Source organism: Schistocerca serialis, chromosome 1 (genome assembly GCF_023864345.2).
Source record: "Schistocerca serialis cubense isolate TAMUIC-IGC-003099 chromosome 1, iqSchSeri2.2, whole genome shotgun sequence".
In the NCBI taxonomy this organism is placed as follows: domain Eukaryota; kingdom Metazoa; phylum Arthropoda; class Insecta; order Orthoptera; family Acrididae; genus Schistocerca; species Schistocerca serialis.
Genome location: NC_064638.1, coordinates 524,379,808 through 524,399,012, shown reverse-complemented (window position 1 = coordinate 524,399,012; position 19,205 = coordinate 524,379,808). Strand labels below are relative to the sequence as shown.

Below are 19,205 nucleotides of genomic sequence, written 5' to 3'. Positions count from 1 at the left end.
AGACAATGATTTCTGATTAGAGGAGTGTAGGGTAATATCAACAGCAGCAGAAAAATACTAGAATGGAAGTAGGATTTGTTATGAATAGGTAGGCAGGCCAGAGCATGAGTTATTTTGAACAGTTCAGTGATGAGATCATTCTCATCAGAATTGGCAGCAGAAATATACATGCCAGCATTGCAAGCAGAAGATGAAGAGATAAAGTATATGAGGGTACTGAATGGGTAGTTCAGTATGTAAAGGGATATAAAAATGCTGGTCTGAGCTTCCAGAGATAGTAGTCATGTGTGCTTGAGGTGTGCTTACCTGTGTGAATGTGTGTGTGTTTTCTTTTCTGAAGAAAACTTTGGACAACAACTAAATGTGTAACAGACTTTTTGTTGTGTGTTATCTGCAACTCAGCGTGTCATCTTTGTAGTGAGTAGCAATCTGTCCTTTTCCTAACGTTATTGATGCTCCAATGTGGAGTTTCCATTGTTTGATATGAAAATCTAATGGTCATGGGCTATTGGAATGTTGTTGTAGGTAAAGGAGTAGAAGAAAAGGGTATGGGAGAATATAGGCCTGCTAGTAGGAATGGCAGAGGAGAAAGACTTATTGAGATATGCAATAAATTTCAGCTAGTAATAGCAAATACTCTGTATAAGACTCACAAGAGGAGGAAGTATAATTGGAAAACACCTAATGATAAGGGGAAGTTCCAGTTAGATTATATCATTGCCAGGCAGAAATTAAATATTGGATTGTTAGGTGTACCCAGATGCAGATATAGACTTAGATCACAGTTTAGTAATGATGGACAGTAGGCCCAAGTTTAGGAGACTAATCCAGAAGAATCAATGCACAAACAAGTGGGATACGGAAATACTAAGGAATGAAAAGATATGCTTGAAGTTCTCTGAGGCTCGAGAACAGCAATAATGAATTGCTCATTAGGCAATTCAGTTTAAGAGGAACAGACATCTCTAAAAAGGCAACCACAGAAATTGGAAAGAAAAACATAGGCACAAGAAAAGTAACTGCTAGGAAACCATGGGTAACGGAAGAAATATGTCAGTTGATCGTCAAAAGAAGTAAGTACGAATGTGTTCTGGGAAATTCAGAAATACAGAAATACAAGTCTCTCAGGAATGAAATAAGTAGCAAGTGTAGGGAAGCTAAGGTGAAATGGCTGCATGAAAAATGTGAAGAAATCCAAAAAGAAATGAGTGTCGGAGGGGCTGACTTGATATGTAGAAAAGTCAAAGTTCAACCTTTTATGAAAATAAAAGTGAGTGAAGTAACACTTAGAATGCAATGGGAATATTACTGTTAAATGCAGAATAGAGAGTGAATAGGTGGAAGGGGTACATTGGAGGCCTCTATGAGGGGGAGGACTTGCCTGATAAAGTGGCGGAAGAAGAAACAGTCGACAGGGAGGAGGTAGGGGATCCAGTATTAGAATCAAAATTTAAAAGGGCTTTGGACACCTTAAGATCTGATCAAGCAAAAGGCATAGAGAACATGCCATCAGAACTTGCAAAATCATTGACAGATGTGGCAACAAAACAACTATTCATTCTGGTGTGTAGAATATATGAGACAGGCGATATACCATCTGACTTTTGGAGATAGCAAGAGCTGACAAGTGCGAGAATTATTGCACAATCAGATTAACAGTTAAAGCATTCAAGTTGCTGACAAGAATAATATACAGGAGAATGGAAAAGAAAATTGAGGATGTGTTAATGACAATCAGTTTCACCTTAGGAAAGGTAAAAGTACCAGAGAGGCAGATCTGACACTGCAGTTGATAATGGAATCAGGAGTGAAGAAAAATCAAGACACATTAACAGGATTTGTTGACCTGGAAATTCTGAGAAAAATATGGCATGTACAAGAACCAAGAGGGAAGCATAAGACTGGAAGACCAAGAATGAAGTTCTCAAATTAAAAATGTCAAGTGAGCAGTGATGGAAATAAAAGAAAGGCTCAAGAGTGGGATTAAATTTCATTTAGAAAGGATGTTGTTGATAAGATCCACTGATGACATTGCCGTCCACCATGAAAATGAAGAAGAATTGCAGTATCTGTTGAATGGAATGAACCGTCTAGTTAGTGTAGAATATGGATTGAGAGTAAATCAAAGAAAGAGGAAAGGAAAGAGAAGTAACAGAAATGAGAACAGTGAGAAAATTAGTATTGGAATTGGGGATCATGAAGTAGATACAGTTAAGGAATTCTGCTACCCAGATAGCAAAATAATCCATCATGGATGGAGTGAGGAAGATATAAAAAGCATTGGCAAAAGGTCATTCTTGTCCAAGAGGTGTCTACTCCAAAACTCCCTCCCACCACCATACAGAACGCAGAACCTAAACAGACCCGCAACACAGTTATGAACCTTTCCTCCAGAAGCCTTAGTCCCACAGAAATATCAGTCCTTTCCGAAGGCCTCACCTTTTGTCCCACTCCCACATTCAACCATGCAGGACTAGTTAAAGACCTTCTCTGCTACTTCCGGTCCCTACAGTGGAATCACTTTTTCGCCACCAACCTAACCAATCAGACTAAACCAAAGACCAATGTTGAACCTTGCCTAACTCAGTTCACTCCTCCATCCAACCGTGAGCCACCCCCAACTGCCTCCAAATCACCCCCTGTTAACTTTCCAGAATTTCTTAACCTCAAACCTTGCCTCAAAATCATTCCCCAAATTCCTCAACATGCAAACTAACCTTACATCCCCAGAAAGAACTGCAATCCACCATCTAAATACAGATCCCGACCTTATAATCCTACCTGCTGACAAAAGCACCACCACCATTGTTTTGAACTGCAAAGATTATGTGGCAGAAGGACTCTGTCGGATGTCAGATACTTCCATGTACAAACCATGCCACAGTGATCCCATTCCAGTAATCCAGCAGGATCTCCAGTCACTACTCAAATCCTTAGGCCCATCCCAGAACCTCTCCCCAGAGTCCATTTCTCTACTTACTCCTACCACTCCCCACACTCCCACCTTCTACATGCTTCCTAAAGTCCATAAACCCAACCACCCAGGACGCCCCATTGTGGCCAGTTACTGTGCCCCCACTGAGAGAATCTCTGCTCTCGTAGACCAACACCTTCAACTTATTACCAGGAACCTATCCTCCTATATAAAAGATACCAACCATTTCCTCGACCGACTCTCCACAGTTCCTGTCCCTTTACCACACGGTACCCTGCTCGTCACTAGTGATGCCACCTCCCTGTACACTAATATTCCTAATGCCCATGGCCTTACTGCTATCGAACACTACCTGTCCAGACACTCTATGGATTCCAAACCAATAACCTTCTTCCTAGTCTCCATGACTAACTATATCCTCACCCACAATTACTTCTCCTTTGAAGGCATTACCTACAAACAAATCCGCAGTACGGTTATGGGCACCCGCATGACACCATCCTATGGTAACCTATTCATGGGCCATCTAGAGGAATCCTTCCTAAAAGCCCAGAATCCTAAACCCCTCACCTGGTTCTGATTCATTGATGACATCTTTGCTATCTGGATTGAAGGCGAGGACACCTTATTCACATTCCTCCAGAACCTCAACAACTTCTCCCCCATTTGCTTCACCTGGTCCTACTCAACCCAACAAGCCACCTTCCTAGATATTGACCTTCACCTCAGAGATAGCTACATCAGTACCTCCGCCCATATCAAACCTACTAACCACCAGCAATACCTCCACTTCAACATCTGCCACCCATTCCATACCAAGAAGTCCCTTCCGTACAGCCTAGCCACCTGAGGTCGTCGCATCTGCAGTGACGAGCAGTCCCTCTAAAAATATGCCGAGGGTCTCACTGAAGCCTTCACTGACTGTAATTATCCTCCCATTCTTGTACAGAAACAAATCTCCCGTGCCTTATCTTTCCAGTCTCCCACCACCTCCCAAAGTCCTACAGTCCGGCCACAAAGGAGCATTCCCCTTGTAACTCAGTACCATCCAGGACTGGAGCAACTGAATTACATTCTCCACCAGGGTTTCGATTACCTCTCGTCATGCCCTGAAATGAGAAATGTCCTGCCCACTATCCTTTCCACCTCTCCTACCGTCGTATTCCACCGTCCACCGAACCTACACAATATACTCGTCCATCCTTACACAACCCCCCTGCTCCCAATCCCTTACTTCATGGCTCATATCCCTGTAATAGACCTAGACGCAAGACCTGTCCCACATATCCTCCTACCACCACCTACTCCAGTCCGGTCACTAACATCACCTATCTCATCAAAGGCAGGGCTACCTGTGAAACCAGTCATGTGATTTACAAGCTAAGCTGCAACCTCTGTGCTGCATTCTATGTAGGCATGACAACCAACAAGCAGTCTGTCCGCATGAACGGCCACCGACAAACTGTGGCCAAAAGACAAGTGGACCACCCTGTTGCTGAACACGCTGCCAAACATGATATCCCTCATCTCAATGGTTGCTTCACAGCCTCTGTCATATGGATCCTTCCCACCAACACCAGCTTTTCTGAATTGCACAAGTGGGAACTTTCCCTGCAATACATCCTTCGTTCCTGTAAACCTGGTGGCCTCAACCTTCGTTAGTCCCTGTCCTCACCCATCCAGCCTCCTCCCTGTTCCCATTCCAGCACTACACAGCTGTCATTTCACCGCCACACCCAGTCTCTTAATTTCTTTTTATTTCTCTCCTTTCCGGTACTTACCCTCTCTCCCCCCCACACTCTCTCTCCTGCCCTCTTTCTAAACTGCAACACTTCACTGTCCGCCACTCCCACCATACTATCACTCTACCTCCCCGCCATAGCCTCCACCTTACCCCCACCCAGTCACCACTCCCATCATGCACTGGTGCTGCTGTTTGCAGTGTGGTTTCAGCTCTCTGAGACTGCAGATGTGTGTGCAAGTTGCGTTTACGTGAGTGAGTGTGTGTGTGTGTGCATGTGTGTATGTGTGTCTACTGCTGACAAAGGCCTTAAGGGCTGAAAGTTTTCATCGTGTGAATCTTTTTGTTGTGCCTATCGCGACTCAGCATCTCTGCTATATGGTGAGTAGCAACTTTCCTTCTCTGGTATTGTTACATTCCATCCTGGATTTTCCATTGTTTGTATAATGTTCTGATCTTGACACAGCTTGAGCTGTTTTTCAGAATTGTTTCCAGAAGTTTTTGATATTACTGGTGGTTTAGAAAGTGAAGCGAATTATCTTCGAGGTTCCATCAGACTGATAGATTTAGAAGACAGCTGAATGCAGTTAAAAAAATAAGAGTGTGTGTGGTCTCGAATTCGTGACCTCGTGTTTACATTTCACATTTACCACTAGACCCGAGCTCGTACTGGACTGTAACAACTCAAGAAGGAGGCAACACAACATCACTGAAATCAGCATCATTTAGCAGAAACGTGTGCCTGGGAATTGGGAAACATAGTGAGACGGAAGTCAGAGAGATGGATGTTTTCCATAATAGATTTCACCACAAGGGTTATTTTTATATACTGGTTTTGGCAACCACATGAATCTGCCCACAAAATTAGCTAAGTAATTTTTTCCCTCACATTTTTATCAATATACTTCTTCAGACAGCAACCTACTTCTTGGGCACCTCGATCTGCACTGCCATTGACCCAAACAAAGCAAAACCTTTTTTCTGTTGCACCAGACTGAACTCCGCAGTTATACATCCACAACTGTTTTGTAGAATGCAGTGGTGGTTGGGGTTCTTGGCAACAACAATTTCTTCTCAAGATGAAGTGTGATCACTTCAAATCCTTCAAACTGTCTTGCTCTTTGCATATCTTGCCTTTTTTTGTGTCACTTGCAACTATTCAGTGTTTTTTATGTTCTAAGTGAAATGCTTCTTTCTGAGTTGAATAATCTCTGGTTGCATTTTTGTACAGAGTGAGTGGCAATGGTTACAAGTACCCTTTTTCAGTGATTTGTTTTTTATGCTGAAGTACTTGTAGAATATGACTTTATGCCTTGACATGCTCATTGGATTGTTAACTTCCAATTGGTTTTGTTCATACATAAATTCTACTGTTATGTGGCTTTCAAAATATTCCTTCTCAGTTATGTTTGGACATCAAGGCAAATTGTATCTAGGAATTTTACTTGCTTTGATATACCACTTCCTGAACCCTTCCATCACCAATCTCATCAAGACCAACTTACCCTCCCCATGTGTCAGCAATATTGTCAGAGGTATCCTTTTGTAGTGCTGTCTTCATGTTTTGGGGAGAAATACAAAATGTCTACACAAAAGTATCAGGACAAACCTCAACACCAACATTGTATACACACTTGAAAATTTATTCCTTTCAGGTAATGCATTTCTTTTCCATTTAGTTGACACCTGTTTTCTCATAGAAGTAAAAAGCTCTTAGCATGATGTTGCAATTCATTGTGATTCTTAAATTTTTTATGTTGCTATGTCATGTCATGTTTCTTCATTCACAGCATCTGGTCTTTTTTCCCTCTCTTTTTTTTTTCTCTCCAGACAAAGAATCTGAATTACTTTGGCAGCTTGAAAACACCTTTAGCACTATAGTAATCTCCATTCTTATTTCTTTTCAGTTTCCATATTTTCACATTTTGCTAAGGATACTTTCTTTTTTGAACTTTTCTCAGCTGTCTTGTTTCAGAACTTTGCATAAATCTTCAGCTGGAGCTGCATTTCTGTCATGTAGCAAAAAAGTATATATAATTCCGTATTATTTCACCAAAATCAAATAAATGTAATAATGGCTGTATTTATATATGCTGGACTGTACAAGGTTGTGTTGATTAGGTTAGACCAGAATAGGAATGAAAAATGTTAAAATACATAAAATGTAACCTAACAAATGAAATGAACAAGAGCCACTGGTAATGTAGCCCTACGAAACAATTGTATACATTCAGGATTATTTGAATGTACACATCAATGGGAATATAATTTATATGCAGTGTTTGTATGCCACGACTACTAATTGAACAACCTCTCATTCACTACTTAACAACACAAATTGTTAACAATATTGTGCATGTACATCTTACACTGAAATAAAAGATGTTGGAGCAGTTTATCGTTCATTACTTTAAGTCATTAGGAAATTCTGCTTAATTTTTCCTCTCCTCTTCAAACTGCATTTATTCCAAGGTCCATATTGTTTGAAATTGTACGATATGAGAAAAACAAAGTAGTTCTTTTGTTGCTGTCAGTAACGTCACTTGAATGACTTTGTTCATTATTGCAAAACAGGTGGTGTTTGATTCATATTTGCTGAAATGGAATGGAGAGATGGTGCCTGGGTTAAACTGCCCCTAGGTGGTAGCACATTAAAGATGTTTCTTGGATCTTTTTTGTTAAACTAGAATAGACTTGTCTTGTACGAGTGCAGTGTCAATCTCACTGTTCCCGTACCGAGCGAGGTGGCGCAGTGGTTAGCACACTGGACTCGCATTCGGGAGGACGACGGTTCAATCCCGTCTCCGGCCATCCTGATTTAGGTTTTCCGTGATTTCCCTAAATCGCTTCAGGCAAATGCCGGGATGGTTCCTTTGAAAGGGCACGGCCGATTTCCTTCTCCATCCTTCCCTCACCCGAGCTTGCGCTCCGTCTCTAATGACCTCGTTGTCGACGGGACGTTAAACACTAATATCCTCCTCCTCCACTGTTCCCGTATTGGTGCTTGGATCACTGTTGCTAACTGTTAATCACTTAATGAAATTCTTAATTTTTAATTTTTTGTGCTCTTCCCCCCCCCCCCCCCCCCTCCCTTCCCTTCCCTCCACCTCCCATGCCCTCCCTATTGGTCATATATATTGCAGAAAATGTGTTGGTATTGCAAGTGTTAATACTATTCAAAGCATTAATACAGTCATCTGTTAATCAGTGGTTACTTAATTAGATATTTTCATTGTTAAGATATTCTGTAAGCATAATTTTAAGTTCACCACTTTCAGAAAATTTAAGGTCCTGCTGTTAAGCCATTGATATTCCATTAACCAGTGAACCATTTCTGTTCTTGATTGTGATTTTAAGTGTGTCCTTCCTTTGGTGTTTCATTTTCAGTTTGAATCTTGGATTTATCACACCCATTAGAACAAATCAATTTTCTTTTAGATTTTGCCCATGTGTACAAACATTTTACTGAAATTTAAAGTACCTAACCTATTGAGATGAAGCCTATCTTTCAGTAGACATTTATTATTTAAAAAACTCATCACACCACAGCCTAATGGCATTATTTATTCAGACAGTGTATGTATCATGCACCCATATTCTGTGGGCAATACTGATAATATCAGCCTGGAAGTTGTGTCTACAGTTTTCATCAACCTAACCAGATTCCATGTCACACTAGCAATTTATTCCTTACTGCAGCTGCCAGTGGAGTATGTACCTACATGGTAAAATTTTTGACCACGTTCCTTTTCATACATAATGCTTTTAAAATATTTGTTCATTTGATGGAAGCAAACTCGAAGATTATCATCAGTCTTACAATTTCACACCATAATATTTCTCAACACGAAGTCACCTATTAACAGGAATTCATTTATATCTTCCCCATTTCCTTGTAGCTCTGTCACACTTACCGCTTTTATTGTAGATAACCATTTTCCATTCATATGTATAAACATGTTTTCCACTGAAGGAGGTCTCTCTATTATTTTTAATTATATTAATAATGCTTGACTCATCACAGCTTCTACAGCCTCCATGAGATCCTTTAGAAAGTTCACTAACGATTTGTGTCTTTGCTTTAGTGATGTATCATAAAATGTTACTAGAACTTTAGTGATTTACCATGTAAATGTTACTGTAATACACATATTACTCTGCCAGTACAGTACATGTTCTTTCTGCTTTAAAATATCTACTCTTTATTTTTGTACAATATTTGCTCTGTGTATTGTAACTCAGTGATCATTTAATATATAAATAATGACATTAATGCAAATTTAATATTTTATTTTGTTATACATTTGACTTGTCCTACATCATAATATACTATTTGTGTACTATATGATTACCAGGACCAATAAAACTCTACTCTACTCTACTCTACTCTACTCATTATGCTCCCTGTTTGCTCAGGATTCTTTGTTGCTAAGAGGTCAAGTATTCAGTATGATTTCAGATGACGTTTCATGACTACCATTGACTTTAAACATGTATTTTCACCAGCATATTGATAGTAGATTGAAGTCACTACCAACTATAATTGTGTGAGTGGGGAAACTATTCAAAATGAGACTCAAGTTTTCTTTGAACTATAAAGCAACTGTATCATCTGATTTGGGGAGTCAGTAAAAGGAACCAACTATCTCATTATTCAAGTTGTCAGTTATAACCTCTACACATAATAACTCACAGGAACTGTCTAGTTCAGTTTGACTACAGTGTAGACTACTTCTGACAGTAATAAACACTCCACCACCAACTCTATTTAATCTATCCTTTCTGAACATGGTTAGGTCCTTTGTAAAAATTTTGGCTGAACTTTTTCTGGCTTTAGTCATCTTTCCATACCGATAACAACTTGAGAGTCAGTGCTTTCTACTACCACTTGGAGTTCTGGTTCTCATCTACAACAGTTTGCAACTACAATATTGTTTGTTGCTATGTCTACCCTCTTCCTGCTTTTGTCCTGCACCCTTTGAAACTGAAGTCCTTTCTGCACTTCCCCAATACCCTCTAACCTAACAAACTGCCACTATCCTCCTCACTGCCCTTGTTACCTCTGTCACAACTTCCTTTGTGTGTTGGACTCCTGATCTATGTACTTTCAGTGGGTAGGAATATACCTGCTTTACAGTGTTCACAAAAATATGGTTTGCAAATGTGTAGTGAAATGCCTATAGACAGATAGTTAGGACATAACAAGTGAACCCTGCAGGGTAGCTATAAGTGCCTCTCTGCCCCACTAGGCAGCTCAGTAGTACATAAAACACTTGATTAGACTTGAAGCCACTTCTAACACCTATTATATAAAGTAATAACAAGAGGGCTGCAGCCACCTTCACAGCTAATGAACGCTGTTTCTCAAAATTTGCTGTATTGGTTAAAAACAGTCTTGGCTGCAATTTTAGTTTTTTTTATTTATTTATTTTTATTTTTCAGTGACGCATTTCACCTTATTTAGGCATCTTCAGGCTATCTAAATAGAAAACAGAGAATAAATACATCTATTTAAGAATCGCAATCACGTTGTGCAGACTTGGATAACCTATAAGCATGTATAAATAGATCACCTATTGAAAGATCAAATACCTTAATTTGGTATTTCTTAGAAGAATCCTTTAGTCAGTGTAGCCAGAGGGCATCGTCGAATATATCAGGCCAACACCGCCTTCATTAAACTCAGTAGCCTGAAGATGCCTAAATAAGGCGAAACGCGTCGTTGGAAGAAAGAAAGAAAAAAATAATGCAATAAAGACTGTTTTTAACCAATACTGTTAAGCACTGATTTGCTGTATGCCACATATGGATTGGAAGAATTTCAAAACATCTACATGTACATCTACATGCATAATCTGCAAGCCACCTGATGGTGTGTGGCGGAGGGTACCCTGAGTACCTCTATCGGTTCTCCCTTTTATTCCAGTCTCATATTGTTTGTGGAAAGAAGGATTGTCGGTATGCTTCTGTGTGGGCTCTAATCTCTCTGATTTTATCCTCATGGTCTCTTCGCGAGATATACGTAGGAGGGAGCAATATACTGCTTGACTCTTCGGTGAAGGTATGTTCTCGAAACTTTAACAAAAGCCTGTACCGAGCTACTGAGTGTCTCTCCTGCAGAGTCTTCCACTGGAGTTTATCTATCATCTCCATAACGCTTTCGCGATTACTAAATGATCCTATGACGAAGCGCGCTGCTCTCCGTTGGATCTTCTCTATCTCTTCTATCAACCCTATCTGGTACGGATCCCACACTGCTGTGCAGTATTCAAGCAGTGGGTCAACAAGCGTACTGTAACCTACTTCCTTTGTTTTCAGATTGCATTTCCTTAGGATTCTTCCAATGAATCTCAGTCTGTCATCTGCTGTACCGACGATCAACTTTATATGATCATTCCATTTTAAATCACTCCTAATGCGTACTCCCAGATTATTTATGGAATTAGCTGCTTCCAGTTGCTGACCTGCTATTTTGTAGCTAAATGATAAGGGATCTATCTTTCTATGTATTCGCAGCACATTACACTTGTCTACATTGAGACTGGATTGCCATTCCCTGCACCATGCGTCAGTTCGCTGCAGATCCTCCTGCATTTCAGTACAATTTTCCATTGTTACAACCTCTCGATACACCACAGCATCATCTGCAAAAAGCCTCAGTGAACTTCCGACGTCATCCACAAGGTAATTTATGTATATTGTGAATTGCAACGGTCCAATGACACTCCCCTGTGGCACACCTGAAATCACTCGTACTTCGGAAGACTTATCTCCATTGAGAATGACATGCTGCATTCTGTTATCTAGGAACTCTTCAATCCAATCACACAATTGGTCTGATAGTCCATATGCTCTTACTTTGTTCATTAAATGACTGTGGGGAACTGTATCGAACGCCTTGCGGAAGTCAAGAAACACGGCATCTACCTGCGAACCCATGTCTATGCTGTAAAAAGGATGATTACTGTTCAGTTAGTTTTTATATGAAATTCTGTATGGATATTTCTGATCCAGCATTGCTACTGAAGTGTTTTACATGATTTTTGTTTCAGCGCTATCAGCAACGACAACTCATTAAGATTTGGTCTGTGCTGAAAACAGATGAGGAAAGGCATGCAATGGAAACTGCAGTCATGGATCTCAAGCCACTAGAGAGCTTCATTTCCCCTCAGCATCCTGGAAAGAAAAGTTCATAGTGTGTTGTATTTTGAAAGTGAAATACTTTTTTCTCAATATGTTAAAAATTCATCTGGAAAACAGTTTCTTCTTGCTATATGACAACAAACACGATATTGATAGCATTCATTCCAGTCTTCATAACATGGGAATTCCATTCTAATGGTTTTATGACTTGTCACCAATTATCAATTTTTATTCAAGTTATATTGCATGTTTTGTGTTCATAATTAAATTACTGTAGATGTTAATTTTTCACAGATTGTGGGAGATGAGTAATTTCTACATTTTTTACAATGATTATAATTCATTCATAAATTGTTTAACATGTAAAATGAGTATACGTTTGTTAAAGTCTGCCAGTCAGTACAGAAGTCATATCACTGACAAGGCGACATAGCACCACTTGAATATCCCCTGTGGTGTTTGTAGAGACAAACTGGACTTGTGAAGTAAAATATAATTTTAGTGGGTGTCAAACTGATAAAACTGTCCATACCTCCAATTTTGAGGTTGTTCAATATTTATTGTAATTGTTTGTTAGAAATAAGACTGAAGGTGTAACTATCTAAAGTGTATCTAGCAGTGATTGGTTTGGTAGTTATTCATTCATCCACAAGTTATTTTCAAAATGCTATCAGACATGTCATCTTAACTGAAGGAGAACACAATTTATTTGAAAATATGTAACTGATTTATGCCTGTGGGTAATACTATGAAAAGGGAAGGATTTATTAAGTTTGTAATGCTTCCTGTTCCTTTGTTTAGTGGCAAATCAACACAGCTTTCATCATCAAACTCTCATTGTGTATTGTTCATACTTGAGTCTAAATGTTTTTATTTTTATGTTAATACTTCAGTGTAAAGTGACAAATGTTAGGTCTATAAATAGGGAATTAGCATTACAGTAATATTACCTTATTTAGAAATACATCAGCACTATTACTTTGTATCGGGCCCTTGATAATACTTCTTACATTCTGTTGAATTCCTTGGCCTATATGAAAAAAACTGAGTTAGCAAATCACCACAATGAATTATAGCATGAGTGAAGCAAAATGTTGAAATTGTCCATCAGAGGTCCATGTCTTAGCACTGTAGAGTTAGAATCATTAAATTATGACAGTTTTTGGTTGAATGACATTCTTTATTACTAAATGACGTCAACTTTTTACTATTTCCTACTCTCTTATCTAAATAGTCCTTAACTTTTTTTACCGAGCGAGGTGGCGCAGTGGTTAGACACTGGACTCGCATTCGGGAGGACGTCGGTTCAATCCCGCGTCCGGCCATCCTGATTTAGGTTTTCCGTGATTTCCCTAAATCACTCCAGGCACATGCCGGGATGGTTCCACTGAAAGGGCACGGCCGACTTCCTTCCCCATCCTTCCCTAATCCGATGAGACCGATGACCACGCTGTCTGGTCTCCTTCCCCAAACCAACCAACCAACCTTAACTTTTTAATTTGAATTACTTAAGAGGTATGTGTTAACTGACTCTTTAAATAGTTTGATTTTATTTAGTTACAAAGTTACGCCCTCTTTGGCCAAAGTAGAACTGATTATGTGAACCACATTTCAATTTACACACCCCAGATGCTTTGTATTTTTTACCATTACTTTTTTTATCCATTTTATCACTGTTATGTTTCAGCCTATATTCCAAATGACTTGCTGTCTGAAAAGCTACTCTGAAATTCTTAGGGAAGTCAGATGTTAATTTCTTGGTAAGCAGATCATAATATTGCAAAGTAACAAATTCCTTTTTTTGGTGGTTTGATAAGTTTGTGTCTTTAAAGAATTTGTGTAACCACTTTACCCCTGTTCAATTAGCTACTGCCAACTCTTTGAGGATATTAAAATCTCACTATACTTCTGTATCATGCAGCAATAATTTACAAAGACATGCTACTATTGCGCATGCAAGAATGTTTTTTATGCTGCGGAGGATCACTGGAATCTGCCCTTATTATTGCATCTTGAATGTATTGTCTTACCTATTTTTATCCTCCTTTCTAGTGATCATTAAGTCCAAGAAATTTACCTTTTTATCTACGTTCTTCCCTAGTGTATACTTTAAATTTTCATGTTGTTGATTAAATACATGTTGGAGGGCTGCTAAATCTGTCTCTCCTCCCCTGATTGTCATAAATTTCTCATAAAGATAATGTTTGTAAACAATTTTCTGTGCCAACTGGGGTTGTTTATGAACATGTTTGCTTCTAAGTTATTTATAAAAATGTCTGCAAGACCTTTTATTGTTGGTAAATTTTACCATCTAACACAATGTAGTTAAAATTTAAACTAGAATTTAAAAATTCTGAAAACTCAAACAGCTCACCCTCTCCCATTGTGTTATTGTTGTCAGATTATCCTTGTTGTTGTTGTTGTGATCTTCAGTCCTGAGACTGGTTTGATGCAGCTCTCCATGCTACTCTATCCTGTACAAGCCTCTTCATCTCCCAGTACCTACCGCAACCTACATCCTTCTGAATCTGCTTAGTGTATTCATCTCTTGGTCTCCCTCTACAATTTTTACCCTCTACGCTGTCCTCCAATACTAAATTGGTTATCCCTTGATGCCTCAGAACATGTCCTACCAACCGATCCCTTCTTCTAGTCAAGTTGTGCCACAAACTTCTCTTCTCCCCAATCCTATTCAATACTTCCTCATTAGTTATGTGATCTACCCATCTAATCTTCAGCATTCTTCTGTAGCACCACATTTCAAAAGCTTCTATTCTCTTCTTGTCCAAACTATTTATAGTCCATGTTTCACTTTCATACATGGCTACACTACATACAAATACTTTCAGAAATGACTTCCTCACACTTAAATCTATACTCGATGTTAACAAATTTTTCTTCAGAAACGCTTTCCTTGCCATTGCCAGTCTACATTTTATATCCTCTCTACGTCGACCATCATCAGTTATTTTGCTCCCCAAATAACAAAACCCCTTTACTACTTTAAGTGTCTCATTTCCTAATCTAATTCCCTCAGAATCACCCGACTTAATTCGACTACATTCCATTATCCTCGTTTTGCTTTTGTTGATGTTCATCTTATATCCTCCTTTCAAGACACTATCCATTCCGTTCAACTGCTCTTCCAAGTCCTTTGCTGTCTGATACAATTACAATGTCATTGGCGAACCTAAAAATTTTTATTTCTTCTTCATGGATTTTAATACCTACTCTGAATTTTTCTTGTGTTTCCTTCACTGCTTGCTCAATATACAGATTGAATAACATCGGGGAGAGGCTACAGCCCTGTCTCACTCCCTTCCCAACCACTGCTTCCCTTTCATGCCCCTTGACTCTTATAACTGCCATCTGGTTTCTGTACAAATTGTAAATAGCTTTTCGCTCCCTGTATTTTACCCCTGCCACCTTTAGAATTTGAAAGAGAGTATTCCAGTCAACATTGTCAAAAGCTTTCTCTAAGTCTACAAATGCTAGAAACGTGGGTTTGCCCTTCCTTAATCTAGCTTCTAAGATGAGTCGTAGGGTCAGTATTGCCTCACGTGTTCTAACATTTCTACGGAACCCAAACTGATCTTCCCCGAGGTTGGTTTCTACTAGTTTTTCCATTCTTCTGTAAAGAATTTGCGTTAGTATTTTGCAGCTGTGACTTATTAAACTGATAGTTCGGTAATTTTCACATCTGTCAACACCTGCTTTCTTTGGTATTGGAATTATTATATTCTTCTTGAAGTCTGAGGGTATTTCGCCTGTTTTATACATCTTGCTCACCAGATGGTAGAGTTTTGTCAGGACTGGCTCTCCCAAGGCCATCAGTAGTTCCAATGGAATGTTGTCTACTCCGGGGGCCTTGTTTCGACTCAGGTCTTTCAGTGCTCTGTCAAACTCTTCATGCAGTATCATTTCTCCCATTTCATCTTCATCTACATCCTCTTCCATTTCCATAATAGTGTCCTCAAGTACATCACCCTTGTATAGACCTTCTATACACTCCTTCCACCTTTCTGCTTTCCCTTCTTTGCTTAGAACTGGGTTTCCATGTGAGCTCTTGATGTTCATGCAAGTGGTTCTCTTATCTCCAAAGGTCTCTTTAATTTTCCTGTAGGCAGTGTATATCTTACCCCTAGTGAGATAAGCCTCTACATCCTTACATTTGTCCTCTAGCCATCCCTGCTTAGCCATTTTGCACTTCCTGTCGATCTCATTTTTGAGACGTTTGTATTCCTTTTTGCCTGCTTCATATACTGCATTTTTATATTTTCTCCTTTCATCAATTAAATTCAATATGTCTTCTGTTACCCAAGGATTTCTACTAGCCCTCGTCTTTTTATCTACTTGATCCTCTGCTGCCTTCACTTCTCCATCCCTCAAAGCTACACATTCTTCTTCTATTGTATTTCTTTCCCCCATTCCTGTCAATTGTTCCCTTATGCTCTCCCTGAAACTCTGTACAACCTCTGGTTTAGTCAGTTTATCCAGGTCCCATCTCCTTAAATTCCCACCTTTTTGTAGTTTCTTCAGTTTTAATCTACAGGTCATAACCAATAGATTGTGGTCAGAGTCCACATCTGCCCCTGGAAATGTCTTACAATTTAAAACCTGGTTCCTAAATCTCTGTCTTACCATTAGATAATCTATCTGAAACCTGTCAGTATCTCCAGGCTTCTTCCATGTATACAGCCTTCTTTTATGATTCTTGAACCAAGTGTTAGCTATGATTAAGTTGTGCTATGTGCAAAATTCTACCAGGCAGCTTCCTCTTTCATTTCTTAGCCCCAATCCATATTCACCTACTACGTTTCCTTCTCTCCCTTTTCCTACTACCGAATTCCAGTCACCCATGACTACTAAATTTTCGTCACCCTTCACGTGATCAGTGTTACTACAACATATGCAAAACTAAGCATAAAATTAGACCTGTTGCTCTATTCTTTGAGACTGAGGGCTGACCTTTCTCTTTTATGGAAATGCAGATTATGCTCATGTATGTTAATGGTAAACAGGCAAAAATGAAACCAAAATGAATTTAAGGAGGCAGATGGCAAAACAAGAGAGGAAGTAAAGAGATCCCAGCTTGCTTCGTCACATTGCACCCTCATTGGATTGACCAGATAGATATTGAAAATAGCTAACTGGGCAATTCAATGACCATAAGTGACCCCGGAAAGAGGGTTTAACAGTCTACATGCAAAAAAATATTACATAAGAAATCTTATAGAAAACTAAAGTACATATGGTTTTCAAATACCTACTTATATGAACTGGCCATATGAAAGTCCCCATACAAAATATTTATATATAGTGTATTGTACAATGGCCCAAAATATCCACAAGTTATATTTTTAATAAAAATTAGGCATCTTCATCATAAGTGATGTCCTTTTTGAGTAAACAACAATTACATTCTAAGATACATATTACTTTATACAAGTCCTGTCTTGACTCAAAGAATAAATGATCAAGGGTTGCAAAATGTTAAATTACACTGTGCATTGCAGTTCATTTTCAGACAGAAAATTTCACTTTTTCAATGTTAAGTATTTCGCAGAAGCACTTTCCCACTTTTAATGAGCTTTAATACTTTTTGCACCTAGTCATCATCTTCAATAGGTCCAAGTGGCAGTTAGTAAGGAAAAGCACTGCTATCAGTTCCCTTGGAGGTTATTCTCCTCTGCGACAGTACATGAAAAAATTAGACAAAATACTTACTTTAGTACACTCACTTTTAATTCTAAGTATAAAGAAAAAGTGTTTCACACTAATGGCAAATAATAGTCATTACTTCATAAATGGGTGCATTACACAGTTCTCATAACATCACAATAATGAACACTAAAATGGACTAGTATGAAAAATGGGGACTAGTGAGAATTTAAAACCAAGTGCACATTTCAGTACAAAACATTACATTATGTCATAATTGTGTTTCAAACTGGTTAAACTTGAAAGATTTGGGTTTCTTTCTCATTTGCAAAATCACTAAAATGCCAAAGCCTGGTTTGAAATTCACATAGTGTATGGACTCATATCACCTTAATGTCCAAAATATGCACATAACATTTGGCAAAAACTCAAGATATGCAGTAGTATAGATTTAATAATCATTACATTATGAAACAAGAATAGAGTCACTGTCACATAAATTAATTACTACTAAAATCAAAATTAAGGGGATGGAAATTGTACCAAATTATTGTGCTACTTCTCCACTCAACTCTTGAGTACTACTTAGATTCAATCATAAAATTATTTCCTCACAAAACGTTACCAAATAGTTGGCCTGTCAGAATATTCGCATCATTTTAGCACCACAGTTATCAGTTAATCAGCAAAATTACTTTTCTTTGTTCCAGTATTACCACCTAAAAGCTCATAATTCCTCAGAATGCAAACAGAAGTTTTCAGATAACCTATAGATCCGATAATGCAGCATTATATGACTTGTACCTCAGCAAAGTATTTCTCTTTCTGTTAAGCTCTCATTCACAGCTGCAGTGTCATGAATTGCACAATATACACAGTACTAAATGTTGCCTAGTTCAAAAATAGATCTGCAGTATAGTTACACCACATTTGTTTGAATACAGTTATCTCTTTCATTGCTGAATTATGTCTGTCAGCTCCATTATTAAAAATTATAAAAAAATAATAATCCTTACTGCAGAGACAGGCTTTCTAACCATTAAGACCATAACATTATTCATTATTTTATTAGTTCATTATTGCTTCATTATCTAATAAATAAACACCTATAGGTATATAGTTATCTCCATATACTGATTGCACTAAACACAAACACTTCTATTATACCACAATTAATATTAAGACCCAGTATTCAATATGGTTTTTACTGCATATTGCATCTGCTGCTGCACCAAATAATACTAATTTCACATGTGAGCTGATTACTTCAGATGTTAATTATAGTTTTCAGACAATCTCTATCTTCTCCTCCACCTATAACAACACCTTTCATTTTCTGTTTACCTTACTTCTTTGTTTGACAGAAATTCCTGAATCCCCTACTTGTTCATAGGTCTTACTTCTGGTTCAATGCACACTCATTTCTCCTAACAAAATCGATACTACCCTAGCTTAGAAATGTTTTAAACTGTCGTGGATTGATATTCAAACATGTAATTGGTGATATATAAGGTTTCACGTCAATAATATTCATAATCCAAAAATCCTGTTAGTCTTTGTGTAAGCCTATTCATAAGAATTGCCATGCGGAATGCACACTACTCTGAAAGGACTATGATATACATGCAAAAACTTCTTTTTCTAATTATTTACTTTGCTAGATTTTACTTTGGTTTTGATGAGGACAAGGTCGCCTATTCTGAAAGTAGTAGGATTCACTCCTTT

At 38.4% G+C, this 19,205-nt stretch overlaps 1 protein-coding gene across 2 annotated transcripts in view; it reads left to right on the top strand.

Moving 5' to 3' along the window:
• The window catches only part of LOC126474613 (ribonuclease P/MRP protein subunit POP5), a 94,628-nt gene extending 81,638 nt beyond the window's left edge, over positions 1–12,990 (top strand). For both annotated transcript variants that reach the window (XM_050102093.1, XM_050102101.1), the window contains one exon: positions 11,729–12,990. In XM_050102093.1, coding sequence (XP_049958050.1) covers positions 11,729–11,872 — 144 coding nt within the window. In that variant the 3' untranslated portion in view covers positions 11,873–12,990. The remainder of the gene's footprint in view (positions 1–11,728) is intronic.
• The last annotated feature ends 6,215 nt before the right edge of the window (positions 12,991–19,205 follow it).